The 17,727-nt window shown below is 38.8% G+C and overlaps 1 protein-coding gene across 3 annotated transcripts in view; it reads left to right on the plus strand.

Annotated features, from left to right (window-relative positions):
- LOC149467286 (ephrin type-A receptor 3-like) overlaps positions 1 to 17,727 on the plus strand; it is a 267,500-nt gene that overhangs the window by 244,590 nt on the left and 5,183 nt on the right. For all 3 annotated transcript variants that reach the window (XM_089671959.1, XM_089671961.1, XM_089671960.1), the window contains 3 exons: positions 12,192 to 12,401; positions 14,381 to 14,530; positions 15,585 to 15,778. In XM_089671959.1, coding sequence (XP_089528085.1) covers positions 12,192 to 12,401; positions 14,381 to 14,530; positions 15,585 to 15,778 — 554 coding nt within the window. The remainder of the gene's footprint in view (positions 1 to 12,191; positions 12,402 to 14,380; positions 14,531 to 15,584; positions 15,779 to 17,727) is intronic.

The following is a 17,727-nucleotide window of genomic DNA, read 5'->3' on the forward strand; positions in this document are numbered from 1 at the left end:
TCTTTGCTATGATGGGTCATTAAAAGCAGACCTTGCACCTAAGTAGCAAGGTAAGCTTATTTCAAATGCCCCACCTCTCTAAAATACTGGGATGGGGGGGGGGGGGGGGTTAGAAAACATATTTACATTTCCCCTGGTTTCTGCCCCTAGATCTCAGAAGATATTGAGTAGTTCGAGAAGACAATCCTGCACTCTGCTGCATGATTTGGGCTACTCAGCAATTCCTGGGATCTCACATTGGCAGGAAGATGATGTCATCCCCTGAGCTATGGAAGTCCTGGAAAAGGACAGTATATTACCTAGCTATAATATCTAACCCCATAGGCTCTTTCTCCCTGTAATACAATGTTTAAACAAGGAGCCAAATTAGGCCGACCTTGCCAAAAATGCAAGGTCTGCCTTTAAGGAATAACAGAAGAAGAGCTGCAGATTTTATGTAGAACCAGTTGCAGGCTGACCATTTGGAAACTTGGTCACTGCCCAAGGGCCCGGGGTCAGTAGGGGGCCCCATGAGATGCCCCTGGTAACTTTTTTATAGGCTTTTTTGAGTTTGGGCAAGGACACAGGTGTCCCATGATCCCCTATTGCCGGGGGGGCCCATGAGTTGTCAGTCCGCCCCTGTGTAGAACTGTCGGCATACGGACACTCAAATATTATATATTCTTAACAAGCAGTAAATAAACTTTAAAACAAGCCAGCAATGACCTCCATAGTTGAGTAATAGCTACTAAAGGGCTGACTTTAAAGTGGCCCTGTTGATGTGCCTTGCATGGATAAGCACATGTACACTGTAAAGCCACCCACACAAAACAAAGCAAATCACAAGAACCTCTGTACATTTCATTTAAAATATAGAATGCCAGTATCAAATCTGGAGCAGACAGAATCTGGAACAGCTGAGCATGATAACCAATCAAGCTTCTATCTGCCGATTGTCCAGTTAAATGAAAGATAGAAGCTGACTGGCTACCATGCACAGTTGCTCCAGATTCTGTCTGCTCCAGTTTGAGGCCCAGTTCACATCTCGTGATTTAGCCATGATCCCAAATTGGGTGGCAATGGCAGCACAATGTGCTTCCTACATTTGATACAAACAAGATGAGGTAATTGTTGCTTGATAGGATTGTGTGGAAAGCACAGCAAAATGCACCTTTAAAAATTGTACGAAGCTTGTCACCCAAAAAAGGAGAAGGAGCTTGTTTTTGGGCAACAAGCATGCATAGGGCAGCCCATTCAAGTGAATGGGCTGGTGCTATGCAACACACAAAATCGCAGGTAAATCACTCTTATGTGAACGGGGCCTAATGAAATCCCCTCACTGTATTTTTTATTCATTTTTTTACACAAAACTTTAGTAGCAGAAATAAAAAAAGTATAACAGGTGATGACAGTTTAAATGCTGTTTCATTCACTGAAACGTAATAAACAATGCCTGTTACCTGTAGCTGCCAATCAAATTTTTCTTTTTATTCATACATCTTCTAAGCTGCAAAAGACAAATGGCACATGAAATCTGTCTGCAAAGTGTAATGCAGATTTTCTTTTTTTCAGATGTCTTTTATGGTCCATATTGAAAAGGTTTAGAAGGAAAGTCAAAATATGTAATAGCAGAATGTAGTGAAAACCATGGGTTATGAGGAAACTGCAATTCTCAGATGCTGTCTCATGTTTTTTTATGTGACTGGCCCAATAAACTCACATCCAGTGTAGCAAAAGTAAGATGCACATTATGTTCAATGAAAGTCCATGGAATAGACAGCAGGAGCTTCTCTCAGAGCAAATATAACTGTGCTAATGTATACTCAACAAGCTGAAAAAAGAACTCAAGAGAGATCCAGAACAGGAGTCACAGCACAATAATAGGGCTCTAATTGATTGAATGCTCTTGCAAGATGACCGAGAAAGGCTCTTAGTATTGAAAGTTTAGGGAAGGGTGAGAATCTGGAGCTCAGAAAATGAAGAAAAAATATACTTGGAGTCAATCAATGTACTGAGAAGAACAAGGTTAAAATGGAGACGCGAGGTAGCCTTAGTACAAAAAAAATTGTATATTATATGTTGCGTTCTTGGTGTTGGAATGATTGATTAAAGCAAACTGCTTGCACAAAAATAATTTATTTCAAATGAATACGTTAAAATTTATCATAAGCAATTTTGCCACAGGCCCAGCTGTGCCTGAGACTTAGTGTACCTCAGCTTCCAATGGGCACACCATGCTTCCAATACCGTATAGTCCCTCCCAGGAGGACCCCCCCCCCTTCCAATATAATCTTCAGTATCTTAATGAGTAAATTTTCAGAGCTGTTTTTCTCAATAGTATTCCAGCAGTACAAAGAAATGTCAAAATAAAATGAGCTATGTGCTATATGCATTTCTAACAATGCTTTTAATCATCATCAAACATTTATTGGGAAAAAGCTAACGTGCCACTCTAGAACACTAGGAAGGAGCATGGCAGAATCTATGGGCTGGGGATGGGCTGTGTGCAGCAAGCTGAGTAAATTGATTTTGGGGTTGAGTATACAGAACCCCCCCCAAAGCTATCTACTATTATAATTCCAATTCCTTGAGTAAAATTACTAAAGTCTTGAATTAATGGTCTCCATGTCCACATTTTTTTATCTAATGCATAGGAGAAGGTCAGGAGGCAGAATTTTGTCATCCAAGCTTTTGATCATGTTACAGGGATGCAGATATACATTAGGTCATGTGTGTCTTTGATAGTTAAATGATACTGCTGCAGTTAGCTAACAACCTTTACATACATGTGTGAATACCATTTTTGAATGGTATTAGTAGCTTTTTGGCAGCTAATAATTCTTCATCTCATGTTGTACAGTGATGAACATTGATCAGAGGAAAACGTCCATCTTGATTGATCATACTTTTTTCAGTGGTGACATTCAAAGCTACATAAGTACACAGTACACATAAGTTGAGATTGGGCACAACCGAATCAAACTAATTAATATATTAAGATAATGTGAGCTGGAAGTTTTATTTAAAGTATAACTAAAGGCAAATTTTCTTTTTTCTTTTTGTACAAAGTGAAAAAGGATTAGAACACCTATTAGGTTGTTATTGCTGTCTGTGCCCCCATTAGGGAGTTTCAGCCTATTTGCCCTGTTTGCCATTATCATTTAAAATGAAAGTAAAAGAAAACCCCAAATTTTAGGTTGTTCCCAGAAAAGTAATAGAGAGATAATTTTCCAATGGGTACACTAGTTTTGAGGTCCCCAAGGAATTCTCTTAATTTGAGAGTATTATCTCTCACTTCCTGTTTTGGCTATGGGACAGGAAGTGAAGGTAAATCTCCCCAATGAGACACAATAGATTGAAAGGGGTTATAATACTCCCTTACTCTATCCAAAATGAAAAATAAAATGTTTTGCCTATAGTTCTACTTTAAAATCTCTTCAGTATATTTCATCCTTCTTAATATTTAAGTCTATGAGAAGAGACTACATTCATGGATGAATACAGAATACAACACTTTATTTTTTGTACATTTAGAAAAAGACACTGAAAGGCGCTAGCGTAAATAAATTGTGCCTTGCTGACCTCAGTCTCTCACATCCTCATTCTTCTTTCCTGCCGAGCACCCAGTCATAGTAGATTATCACTTTATGCATTAAATCAATAGAGTGGCAGCTGTAATGTTTGCCAGGGATATAATTCTACAGTGGCTGTTTCATGTTTTCATTATATATATATATATATATATATATATATATCAGAAAGAAAGGGATAAGACTATTAATTCATTGGGATAGACTATAGTAATTCATATTTGTCCTATTAAGAACAAAATATGATTACTTAAACTTAATCAAGTAATTATTTTATTCATTCGTACGGCACTGTCTAATTGCAGTGCCAAAATACCTTTCATACCATAAAAAGGATACAGGGCCATAGGTAGCTGCTGGGATCCACAAATGTGGAACGTTCTGTGTGGGTGTAGCATATTTGGGCTGGGAAGAAGAGAATGTATGCTAAATAGATTTGGTAGGTGCCTGGTAACAAGGACCATGATCTGCTGTAGAAACAGACATGCCACTTTGCTCCAGGCAGGTTGAAGAAAGTTCCTGTTCAGGAGGTTTTGGAACCTAGCTCAGCCTATCAAGAGTATCCCACTTTGAGAAAAAGGAGAGAAGCGCCTCTAAGTGCAATAAGTCTTTTAATTCAAGTCTAAATGTAGAAACACTCACATGTGTGAAGTAATCATAAGCTTAAAAACCGTGGTTAACAATAGTTAACGGTGGGGTGGTAACCCGGGTGAAGAGTCATCATCTTACTGCGATGTGGGGAGGTCAGGCATGCTCCGAAACGCGTCGCAGTGCACCCTGGGATCTGACGTCATCACGGCCATGCCGCCGCTACGTTCCAGTGTGCGTTCCATCCGGCTCTGAGGGAGGACGTGCATGCAGGCCGGCCTTATCGCTGTTCCCCTCCAGCCACCACGCTGTTCCAGCCGAGAGCTGACCTCCCCACGTCGCAGTAAGATGACGGCTCTTCACCCGGGTTACCACCCCACCGTTAACTATTGTTAACCATGGTTTTTATGCTTATGATTACTTCACACATGTGAGTGTTTCTACATTTAGACTTGAGTTAAAAGACTTATTGCACTTAGAGGCGCTTCTCTCCTTTTTCTCATCTACAGAAGTTGCTACAGCTTATTTGGAAGCCTTGCCCTCAGGGCCACACGGAATCCTACATTCTTCATACAGTAGCCACTAATACCACGATCACCCCATACTACCATTTCCCAGGACTTTGCAGTGTTTGTGCTGTTACAACCCTTCCTCATTTTTTCTGAATCATTTGTGTCCCACTTTGAGCCTGAAGAGTGTGTTCATCTGAAGCATGTTCAAAACTTTTTGCAGTCATCATATCATTGCCTCACCAAAGGTTCCTGTCAATTAGGTGGACCTTTGAGTAAATGTATTACTCAACTGTAAAGGACTGCTAATCCTTTTGAATCAAAAATATGCTTCAGAACAATTTACTTGAAAAAGTCTCTAGGCCTTTCTTTGACAATTTTATGAGGATTCTAGGAATGAGCTATTTTGCATCTCCTTTTTTAATTTCTTAGAAACTTTGCTCCCCTACTTGTGCTGACTATGAATATTCTCGTAAAGAGCTCATCAGGCTGGATCCATTTAATAGTTCCACGAAAGATATGTTTTGGATATGGTACATCATACTCATGCCAAGGTCCCAACTTCTGGAGCCTGATAAGCTTCCACTTTCCAATAATAGGCAGCATTGCTCCTGTAATGCCAATGCTCTTTAACCCAAGGCAATCAAGGATGTACCCCTCCATTGTGAGTTGCCCACAAATGGTTGACAAAGATTGTAGGCTTATTTTAAAACAAATATGCTATACAATTCTTGACAGGTCTTCATAACTCAAACTTGACTGCCTGCAGTGTGAAATTCCAAGCTGCTCCCATAATGAAAATGTTAGGAATTTTACATATATTATCGAATAGGAAACAAAAAAAAACAGCAACATATCAAGCAATGTTTGTCAAAGTAATGTTTGTTAAAATATGCCCCTCATTAACCTACTTAAGCTGTTAAAGGGTTATTTCACCTTTGGGGATATTTTCCACCAACCTACCCCATGTACTGCAGTATCCCGAGCTTGATAAAATTTGCTTTTCAGGTTTTAAAAAAGTGTTCCTTTGCGTTCTATACCAAAGGACCGTACTCAGCCAGTCCACAAAAACTCAGACCCCCCCACATCCTAGCTAAATTGCAGAACATTACAAGCTCACCAGATTGGCTTGTTCAAAGTCCGTAAATGTGTAGTATGGAGTCTCTCTCTCCTTGAGCTTTGCTACTGCAGCTACAGAGGGAGAGATCACTGACTGCATGTATGGGCTTTGAATGAGCCCAGTTTTGGGAGTGCGCTTGTAGCGCCCAGCCATTTACGCAGGATGGGGATGGGGGTGGCAGGATGGGGGATGTTTTTGAGGACAAGCCATGTACAACCTACAGGTAGGGATGAGCCCAGGATGTTTCTGGGTTTGGTGTGATGCAGATAATGCAAACATAACAAAAGTATGGATCCCCAATCTAAATCAGTCTGAAGCAAATAGAAGCTTAATTTTAGAAATCATTAAAGTTCATTTTCTGGCCCGAGGCAAGGGATTTCCAAGAAGGGCAATGGAAACTGAGCAGTGGCCTGGGGGACAAGTACCAATAAAACATGTTTTTTAATATATTGTTCAGCGGGGAGAGGGTCTTTTCAGACAGCTTAAAGGGCAACATTGAAAATACAAAAATCCTTCAAATTACATGTTGAGGGGATGCATTAAAGATGTAAAGTACATGGTTTGAATGATACATTACAATTCTCAGGACAGCACCAGACCAGCCATGCTGTATTGTAGCATTACATAAATTGCATGTGTAATAATTTAGTTTATTTCACATTTTACATTGGCTTACATAAAGCAGCAGCAAACCAATATGGTTGATTTAAATAAAAGGTTTTAAAGTATTTTTTTCAAAGATAGTAATTGTTGGTGTAGCAGTGATAGACCATAACTGAGCACTTAAAGTAGCAAGGGCAATATCGAAAAGTATATACACTGAAAGAAAATAAAGCTAACACTGTCAATTTCATACAAATTTCATACAAATTGACAGAGTTATTTACTAAAACTGAGCAAAATCTGGTGCAGCGCTGCATAGAAACCAATTAATTTCCAGGTTTTATTGCCAAAGCTCAATTAAACAAGCTAAAGTTAGAAGCTGATTGGCTACCATGCACAGCTGCAGCAGATTCTGTGTGCACCAGTTTTAGTAAATCTCTCCCACAGTGTCAAAGCAAGTCACAAAACAGCTTGTGATCTTTTTGGCACCCCACTTTATTGTTTACAAAGCACCTCAAAACCACAAACCCACCCTCCAGATATGAGAGAGTTGCTAAGGCAAACAAAAAATTATTGGTTCATTTTTTTCAAGAAATAGGAGTATTATATTTCAAAGAGAGCATTGCTACATTTTTACTTGCCAAAGATAAGTCATATGTGGTTCTGAAAAAAAAATCACTTAATGTTTTTCACAGAAAAGAGCCAGACATAGTTCAAGCCATTCTGCATACCATTTAGGTGTTTTTATTAGGCCACAATGAAAGATGGAGAGATTTGTCAGGTTATATGTAACTAAGTTGGATTAAAATTTTCCTGACCAACAAGCAAGAAAAACAGAACTGATTTGTTGGGCAGTATCTGGAAATAAAAAAAATGTGTCTCTTGATTCGAAGATTAAAGAGGAAAAAAAGTTTACTTTTTAGCACTACAGCTACTCAGCCATTTTGGTCAGAATGCAATTTCTTAAGGATTGAATAGAGCTTGGCAGGAATCACACCTAGGACTAAAGCATTGCAAAAAAAAGAAAATTGCTAGCCACTTAGCCAGTACACTTTAGTTTTTGACCTATCCTCAAAAATGTACTGATAGCTTAACTACCTTTGTTTGCATGTAGTTCTGCTAAGCAAATGTGTTCAGAACATTTACTTATACCAACAACAGTTCAGTTTATTACCTTCTGTATATAATATTTCATAATGCAACAAGGCAGAGCTGGATAAACCTTCCCAGGGTATGAGATAATCAGTTTCTCGCTACCATTCATTATGAAAAAGATTGCATCAATAACCCTACCTACTTGGTTGGTTATTTTTCTGTACATTTGGTCTATTCCCCAATGTGGTGCATCCATTTTCACTGCTTCATTCCCTATATTACTTTGGGCCATTCTCATTTTGCTTTGTTACAAAGCTTGACTTTGTGGCTTCATGCTCTATTCGCCAGGATAAACACAAGTACGTAGTTTTGCTCTCCCCCCAGAGCCAGGTCTCTGCAGATTCTTTTATGCTCAGAGTTCATGCATTGTATATCTTCATGATACCATCAATGTACAGTTGTGTCCAAAATTATTCAACCCCCAATGCTGTAAAGGGGTTTAGGGACTATAGTGTACATTTGGAATTGTATTCAGAATCAAATCCTACAAGGACGTTGTAACTACCCAAATGCAACTAAAATGACATCAATTGTTTATGTAATACAGTAGTAAATGGTTCTTATGTGGTTTCTTCATTGCCACAATTATTCAACCCCTTAAAGACTACCACTCTGAAGAACAGAGGTTCATACAGGTGCTTTCCATCAGGTATTGAAAACACCTGTGGATGTCACCGAGCAGCAATCAAGCATAATAAGCACCAATTAGGCAGCTTTAAAATGACTGTGATACTCAGCTCCTTCTAGACATTTACTGGTGTGGTTACAAACATGGTGAAGGCAAGAGAATGGTCCAGGAAGACAAGAGAAGAGGTGATTTCTCTTCACAGGAAGGGCAATGGCTATAAGAAGATTGCAAAGATGTTAAACATACCAAGAGACACCTTAGGAAGCATCATTCGCAAATTCAAGGCAAAGGGCACTGTTGAAACGCTACCTGGTCGTGGCAGAAAGAAGATGCTGACTTCGACTGCTGTGCGCTACCTGAAGCGTAGAGTGGAGAGAAGTCCCCGTGTGACTGCTGAGGAACTGAGAAAAGATTTGTCAGATGTGGGTACAGAAGTTTCAGCCCAGACAATAAGACGCACACTGCGTAATGAAGGCCTCCGTGCCAGAACTCCCAGGCGTACCCCCTTGCTGTCTCCAAAGAATAAGAAGAGTCGACTGCAGTATGCCAAAAGCCATGTGGACAAACCACAAAAGTTGTGGGATAGTGTTCTGTGGACTGATGAAACAAAATTAGAACTGTTTGGGCCCATGGATCAACGCTATGTTTGGAGGAGGAAGAACAAGGCCTATGATGAAAAGAACACCTTGCCTACTGTGAAGCATGGTGGAGGGTCAATCATGCTTTGGGGCTGTTTTGCTTCTGCAGGTACAGGGAAGCTTCAGCGTGTGCAAGGTACCATGAATTCTCTTCAGTACCAGGAGATATTGGATGGAAACGTGATGCAGTCCGTCACACACCTGAGGCTTGGGAGACGTTGGACCTTTCAACAGGACAATGATCCCAAGCATACCTCCAAGTCCACTAGAGCATGGTTGCAGAGGAAAGGCTGGAACATTTTGGAGTGGCCATCGCAGTCACCAGACTTAAATCCGATTGAGAACCTCTGGTGGGACTTAAAGAAAGCAGTTGCAGTGCGCAAGCCTAAGAATGTGACTGAACTGGAGGCCTTTGCCCATGAAGAATGGGCGAAGATACCCGTAGATCGCTGCAAGACACTTGTGTCAAGCTATGCTTCACGTTTAAAAGCTGTTATAACTGTAAAAGGATGCTGTACTAAGTACTAAGATTGAATGTCACTTGGGGGTTGAATAAAACTGATAATGCTGTGAGCACAGAAAAGACATTTGTGGTTATTTCATTATAACTGTTATGTTATATTTGTCTGACCTACAAGTGCCTCTTTAATGTAAATGTAAGCAAGATGACTGAATGATCAAAAGCAATGTCAAACTGGCCAAAACACTCAATTTCAGTGGGGGTTGAATAATTTTGGACACAACTGTACTGTGCGCAGAGCCTGATGGTAATGATTCCTCAGTGAGATGGAGAATAAGTGACAGGAGTGTCAGGGTCTGAGGAGAACATTATGTGCCATTCAAAACATCAAAATATCGTGATGTTAAGATTTCAAGCAGACTTTTTATTATTTAAAAAAAAATTCTGAATGTGATGTTTGTGCAGTAATAAAACTGAGCAAATAAATTGGTGCAGGGCTTTCCGAAAGTGTAACTAATATATACTTCAGATTCCGATACCCCTCTCCATCAATTGAATTAACTAATACATTTATATACTATGTATATATGATTTCACAATTTTAGTTATTTTAAAAACATAGTTGATGACTTGGAAAGCATACACATTATGACAACAGTGCAAAATATTAACACATTTTAGGTTGTTTTTGAATTCAACTGTCATACATGTTCACTGTTACTGTAAAGGAAAACATATTAATTAATATTATTATTATTACTTAAATAAAATTAGAAAGATTGTCTTAATGCTAAACTCCATGTAGAGATTATAGATACAAATAAATGTAGCTCTGTAAATATTAGTACATCATTAAATATATTATTATTTATACAAGGCAGACGTGTAAATGTCTTCATTTTACCTGGTAAATCAAGACATTTTAAAGTTGAATTCTAGGGTATAGTATGTATTGTATAGTTGCATTGGTCCAGACTAGATCTATACCTGTGGGCTCCCTCTAGAAGCTGGTACTGCACAGTAACTAGACAGGTCCCACTCAGAGAGCTTATATTTTTATGAATTAATGTAAAGTGCTTCTAACTGATCAAGATGCAGATCATGATATCACTATCCCACCTCTCCACCTCATCCATTTAGAAGACACTTTGCACTGAAAAAAATGCAAAACATTCCCTGCCTGAGAGCTGTACTGAGTGAACAACATCCTGTGGTTACTGTGCAAAAGGGCAACACTGGACCAAAAACACTGTGCAGTTCACTGTAGTAGCAGTGACCACTACAGTGATTTCCAGCTTTCACGGAGATCCCATAGGAATGGATTATGCATATTTTCATTGGTCCAATGCAACTATAGTATGCACTACAAACAATGCCTTCAGTTCAGTTTTAAGCAATTGTATCAGCATTTTTTTTTATGCCATATTAACAAAGGCTGACAATTGTAAGTACCCCCACCAGTGTAATATGGTTTGTTCACACTATAATAGCCATTTCTGCTGGATAGATCGACCTGTTACAGGAAAACCATACATCAGGAGTTTAGTGCCATTGTCAAGCTGCATAATATGTAATTTTTTAACCATAGTTCCAATTTAAGGTTGAAAGGAGCAGATTCTGATATCAGAGCATCAACAAAAATAAGTATTTCTATAATGTAGACAGAAACAATTGAGTACTGTCCGTGATACTTTTTTTATTTGAACTAACATACCATTTTCAGGACAAGCTTTTGGGGTATGTCCCCTTCTTCAGGGTCCAAGCAGTACACTTGAGTACTGCTTGGACCTTGAAGAAGGGGACATACCCCAAAAGCTTGTCCTGAAAATTGTATGTTAGTGCAAATAAAAAACTATCACGGACAGTACTCAATTGTTTCTGTTGCAAGTGCACTAATACAGCTACAATCACCTTAAGCTATAATGTAGAGAATGACTGCTCTGTATATGAAAAAGTCAAATCCTGGAAGGTTTGCCTCTTTAGCTTAGTTTTAAGGATAAGTTCACCTTTGGGAACATGTAGCATGTTCCGGCTCCTGCAGCCTTCCCCCAATACTAATTTTTACAACGGGACGGGGATCTTCTCCTCGCACCCCAGGCACAATTTGAAAAGAACTCAGCCATGCAGGGCTCTGATTACACAACCACGTAATTAATTCACAGAGTTCTGTGAATGAATGAAGTACAAGTACAAACAGCCTTTGCGGCTGATGGCTTGTTGTTCTCAAAGAATTACCAGGGCGCTAGTGAGCACTCCAGGATGTTCCTTGAACATTCATCTCATTGTGTAACTGCCTGCCCATATGAGGTATGGGCAGACAGCTTACACAGACAGTCTGCAGAAGCCCTGCATTGCACCCGTGATCTGTCAATGATGGGTGCAAATCTTTACAGTCTCCTACAAAAAAAAAAACAAAATGTAAATTTTTTTTAGAAAGATGAACTTATCCTTTAAAAAAACAGAGCAAGATTAACAGGTGGTGCCACTCACTAATACCAATTAAAGTATTTTAACTTTTCTTTTTGTCTTTTGCTAATGTGCTTATATCTGCATCCTTCAGTCTCCCAATTTTCCATAATAATATATGCAACTCCACAGAACATGTACCCATAATGTTTTATTTATTTGTAAAGATAATCCTACTTTTTCTATTCATGCATCCCTGCTCATGCTGTTTCTACTTGTCTTGAAAATGTAAAAAATGCTATTAAGACCCATAATGCATTCCTTTAAAAACTCAGGTGTAGTATAGCCATAAAGAGTAGAAGGCGAAAGGGAATAAAAAGGAAGCTACTTGGATTACAGACCACAAAAAACATTGTGCCTGAAATCTTCAAAGTTGTTAAGTCTTTTAAAAACTTTTCGTGTGTGAGTTAGTTATCCCCAAGATCTGACAACAATGTAAATTTTTTATCTTCTAGAAACATGATGGCCAGTTCACAGTGATACAGTTAGTAGGAATGCTGAGAGGCATAGCTTCCGGAATGAAATATTTATCAGATATGAACTACGTCCACAGAGACTTGGCTGCCAGAAACATACTAGTCAACAGCAACTTGGTCTGCAAAGTCTCAGATTTTGGTCTTTCTAGAGTCCTCGAGGATGACCCTGAAGCAGCGTATACCACAAGGGTAAGATATACAAAAACTCATGGCCATACTATTGCATCAGCTAGGTTCACAAATAAATTCTAACATTGTCTCCAGATTATCCTTTAACTATACTGTTCCATTTTTATTATTTCCCATTAAATAAATTACAAAGCATTCTGGGTAATGAAATATCTATGCAAATCAGCCCCTGGACTGAGATAAGCATAACTGGACCATCCAAAAAAAAAATCAATCAATAAACAGAAAAGAAAAGAATATGTAAATATCATAAAAGTGGTTCTTTGGTATACAGTTTGGAAGGTCACAGCTGCAAAGAAGCTAGCCACTGAGCTCGATGTTTCAACGTGGAACCAAAAAATGAGGGAAATATGACATATGAGCATGGAAATGGCTATATAGAGAAATATTGGTGTTTACATGAATATGGGTTCAAACAGCTATTCACTTATATGGTCAGCTGTTTGTGCCACCTGCAGCTCCCCAGGTGGTGCGCTAGTGCAGTTTTCAGCCTCTTACCATTAATGTGCATTAGGCCATAAGCTGGCCATACAGTAGATTGTTCTGTTCTGCAATAACTGGCCATGATTCAAATCACATATAGGCAGACTGAATCGATCAAGTCAACTGGGGTACAACCATTTTACATGCTATTATTGCAGGAGGCTGTTATAGCTGTCTTCTCCTGGTGTGGATGGCTTCCCCCCCTCCCCACCGGGGGAACACAATGGCTTGGCGGGAGGGATTCTCCTGTTAACATGGGTTGCAGGAAAGAAATTTGCACCATCTATGGCCTGCCTAAGAGTTAACCTGTTGTTTTCACTGCTTTCTAATTTATCAATCAATTCACAGTTCTTTACTTTATTCAGTTTGTATGCTTAAAACTGTCTTATCTCTATGCTAATTAGTGGCAAAAAACCTCTTTATTGCAACTGCTACTGTCACCAATGCAAAATAAGCCTGTAGCAAAGATTACTTTAATCATTGTAGCGCTTAGCATTATTAAAGCAATTAATTTTTTTTTTTACCTGTGACTACAACAGTCATGAAACAAATAAATAGAATGCACAAACATGAGCAATAAATATGTGAATGTGATTTACATTTGTCTATACATGTGTTATAATAATTATTTCACTATTGTGGTAGGCACAGGTGATTAAAGGATACATTCACCTTTAAGAAAAATATAAATGCACATAAATGTAAAATGCACGTTAATGTAAAAATAGGAGCTTGGAAACATTGTACCAGCCATCAGCAGATCGCTGGTGTCATGCAGGACTCCTGCAGACTGTCAATGTAATCTGTTTACCCATACATCATATGGGCAGGCAGTTTCACACTGACAGGAAGAATCAATGAACTACCACAGCGCTCAACATTGCCATGGTAATTCATTGTGAACTACAAACCAATATCCACAAAGAATGTCAGTACTTGTAATTGATTCATTCATTCAATGCTATGAATGAATGATGCAGCCATGTGGACAGAGCCTCGGACAGCCACACTCTTTTTAAAAAGTAACACCTGGCATGGGGAACCTCTCCCAGTACTGCTGTCACACACAGGGCTCAGATCACTGAGCCACTGCAGGAGCAGGGACATGTTACATGTTCCACTCTAAAAAAGGGTGGAACATGTAACACGTTCCGAAAGTGAACTTATCCTTTAAATATTGTTTAATGTTACTGTCTGTTCTCCTACTGCAAAAAAAAAAAAATGAACCGTGTTAGTTGAGTAAAACAATATTCTGTTTTTTTTTATTAGATTTGAATTCTTATCTTACCACTGTTAATAATCTGTATTACATTTCGTATTGTTTGTTATTCTAATTATGTTCAGGTGCCCTGGTTTGTTGTATTCAATATGCAGTTCCCTGATTGTAATATATTAGGGAATATACTGGAAATAAGGAATCATTGTAGGAACAAGTGATAGGCATCTGGTTTCTTTGCTGTATATGTTGTATTAATGGTTATGTTCTTTTCCATAAGGGTGGTAAAATCCCCATACGATGGACAGCCCCAGAGGCCATTGCCTACAGGAAATTTACATCAGCAAGTGATGTATGGAGCTATGGTATTGTGATGTGGGAGGTAATATCCTATGGAGAAAGACCTTACTGGGAAATGTCCAACCAAGATGTGAGTTATGTAATAAAATATCTTATACCATGGTCACATGTTTTTTTTCATTGAAGACAAAAAATACAACTCTTGTTTTGTTGTTTTGCTATACTGTTTGCTTCTACTGTACCCAACAAGGACTGAAAACTTCTACATACAGCAAATTGGGATCACTTTGCTAGTTACACTGTAGCTATTCATTCTGACAATATACAGCAATCTAGATGAACTTCCCAGTGTGACAATGTATTTGAAAATGCTTAGAAGTAAACTTGCGCCATCTTCAAATATTTTCCAAAATATAAAATTAAGGTGGTGAACTGATAGAGGTTGAATGCTCCAGACCTCCTAATTGATTATGTTCATATACATGCACATATACTTATGCCTTAATTGTCACAAATTGTCTAACAAAATGTTTACAAGCCAGCGGGTAGATCAAGCCTGACTAATGTTGAGTGCCCTATGTGTGTGTGGATGCTGCTGCAATATGTAAAACTATTAGGGGTGCCTGGAAATTATGCATAATTTTAAAGGGTGCCTTGACTGGAAAAAGGTTGAGAAACACTGGTTTAAGAAACGTAGAAATAGGCTTTAAAGGTAACCTGTGCTTTGCCCATGACCATACCCCACTATGTTTGCTGAAAATTGTTATCCCAACTAGAGGATTCCTTCAGATAAACAAGAACTGAATCTATATGGGACTGTAGATTTTAACTGGAGACTGGATCACTTATCTAACATCACCCATAGACTAACTTGGAATGGTTTATTGGGATATTGCATATTATCCGATGCGAGCATGTATTCTATATGAAAGGACAAACAACTTGGATATTTATGTTTCAAGTTGAATGGTTTCCTATTCATATTTTAAATGCAGTTAATATCTGTAATTAGTATTGAAAAAGCTTTATATTCATCATAACAATTACTAATCACTTCAAAGGTTTGCACCCTTTCATGAAAATTAACATGAAAGAGCAAAATCCCCTCTATTTAAAGCCTTCTGTATACTAAAAGAAATTAATGAGCCTGGCTAAGCAATAATGGATTTGTTATTTTTTTTTAGGTAATTAAAGCAATAGATGAAGGGTACCGCCTGCCCCCTCCCATGGACTGCCCTGTAGTGCTACATCAGCTCATGCTGGACTGCTGGCAAAAGTGTCGAAGTGACCGGCCTAAGTTTGGACAAATTGTAAATATTTTGGACAAATTCATACGCACCCCAAGCAGCCTAAGCGAGCTAGCCAACAGCTCTACATGGTAAGTTTTATTTACTGTTCACTACACTGCTACTATCTATTGTTGTTCATGTAGATTACAAGTTTATACTGCAGAGGATTACAGTGTATATACACAATGCAAAAAAAATCTTTAGGGGGACAGTCCAATTTTGTGTACCTAGTTATCAGATCACATTGTACACAACTAGCAGATGATACAATTTATGAATAATATAACTGCTATTTAGGTGATTTATTTTAAACAATTTCTGTCACTTTGAATGCCACACAGAATTTTTTTCTGTAGCTACAACTGCTAGGGAGTAAATCATTGTCAAAGATCACAACAGAGACTTTTAGGTTGCAGTCAGCTTGTGAACACTTACTGCATCTTTACATGATAAGACTGGCAGGCTGCCAATTGCTTGCTGCTAGTTTAAGGAAAGAGGGAGATGAACTGTAATTTATGCTTCTGTTGTGAACTTGAGAATGTATACCTCCACAATGCCTACAGCTACAGCGAGCACTATTCTTTTAAAGCTCATTTACTGTTTGTTAAGAATATGTAAATATTAGAATGTCCATAGGCTGGCCACGTATTTTGTTCCAAGCACATTCTGAGTGTTCTAAAGCCAAGCCCTAGCCATTCACATTCATTTTCTCAGTGTAAATAAAAATCCAAAGGAGTATCCAAAGAGTAGTTGGTTGGCCCTTCTCCGACTTTTCAGCTGTGTATGTAATTTGACCTTCTGCTGCTGAGACCTATTAATAAAACAGGCAATTTAAAGCAAGCCTTTACAGTCAACCTGGTAAGAAAAAGAAACGTGGGCTAGAGATCCATTTTTGGCTGCAAAAGATACATATAACATTTAATATGAAATATTTCATATTTACTGAGATAAACAAATGAAAACATTATTATTATATTATTTTTAAAGCGCCAACAGTTTGCGCAGCGCTTTATAACATAAGGGCAGACAGTACAATTACAATACAATTTAATACAGGAGAAATCAGAGGGCCCTGCTTCTTAGAGCTTACAATCTAAGAGGGAGGAACTCATCTTTAGATTTTTTTTTCTTGTTCTGATCCCAGTAGGAAATATATACAAAGCACTATAAATTAATATAAGCCTACCAAGTATTTCACCCGTTATTTTATAAAGAGATATGGAAAACATGCACTATAGGAAGCGACTGAAGCAAATGTTGAGAAACCATTCTTTATAACAGGGGTGCTCAACCGTTTGAAGAGCGAGGGCCACCAAAGTGATATGGTAACCAGTCGCGGGCCACAATGAAAAAAAACGGTTAAGAATTAAATTTTTTTTATTTTGAATAGCCTAATGAACATTTTCCCCCTGCAGTCTCTAAATGCCAGTGGGAGGGAGAGGAAGAGAAACTGACTTTTATCAGTTGCAGGAGGAAAATAAAGGGGATCGGTTCCTGTATATGCCACCCACACTGCCCCTCCTGTCCAAGTGTATAACAGAAAATGACAGGGAGGTTGCACGGGCCACCTGGAGCATGGGGCAGGGTCATGATTGCGTCCTCTGGTGCTACACCAGTGGTTGGGGGTGTGTGGTAAAAACACATCTCAACTATGGGGTTTTACCATCCCCAAACTGCAAATGTAAACAAGCTCTTACTGTCCTGAGCCCCTATAAGACTGCCTTCACACTGTTTCACTGCTGTTTACCCTCACCGCCGGTGCAGCACAGTGCACCTGTGGCTTTCCTGGGGGTTAGCTGCACTTTGCCATAGACTACTATTATATCTTATGAGTGTGGTGCACTTTCTGAACGTGCATCAAAACTCCTGCATTCAGAATATAATAGAAGTGTGCTTCCCTGGTTTGAGGTTGAGGGCCACATCCAAGGGCTCCAAGTGCCAAATGAGGACCATGGGCCACAGGTTGAGCACACCTGCTTTATAGCATAGATGTGTAGACTTTTCCTTAAGCCTCACTAGCGATGCACATTTTATCTTT

Source organism: Staurois parvus, unplaced genomic scaffold (assembly GCF_062004578.1).
Source record: "Staurois parvus isolate SC_StPar_1 unplaced genomic scaffold, SC_StPar_1.0 ptg000116l, whole genome shotgun sequence".
NCBI classification, from domain to species: Eukaryota; Metazoa; Chordata; class Amphibia; order Anura; family Ranidae; genus Staurois; species Staurois parvus.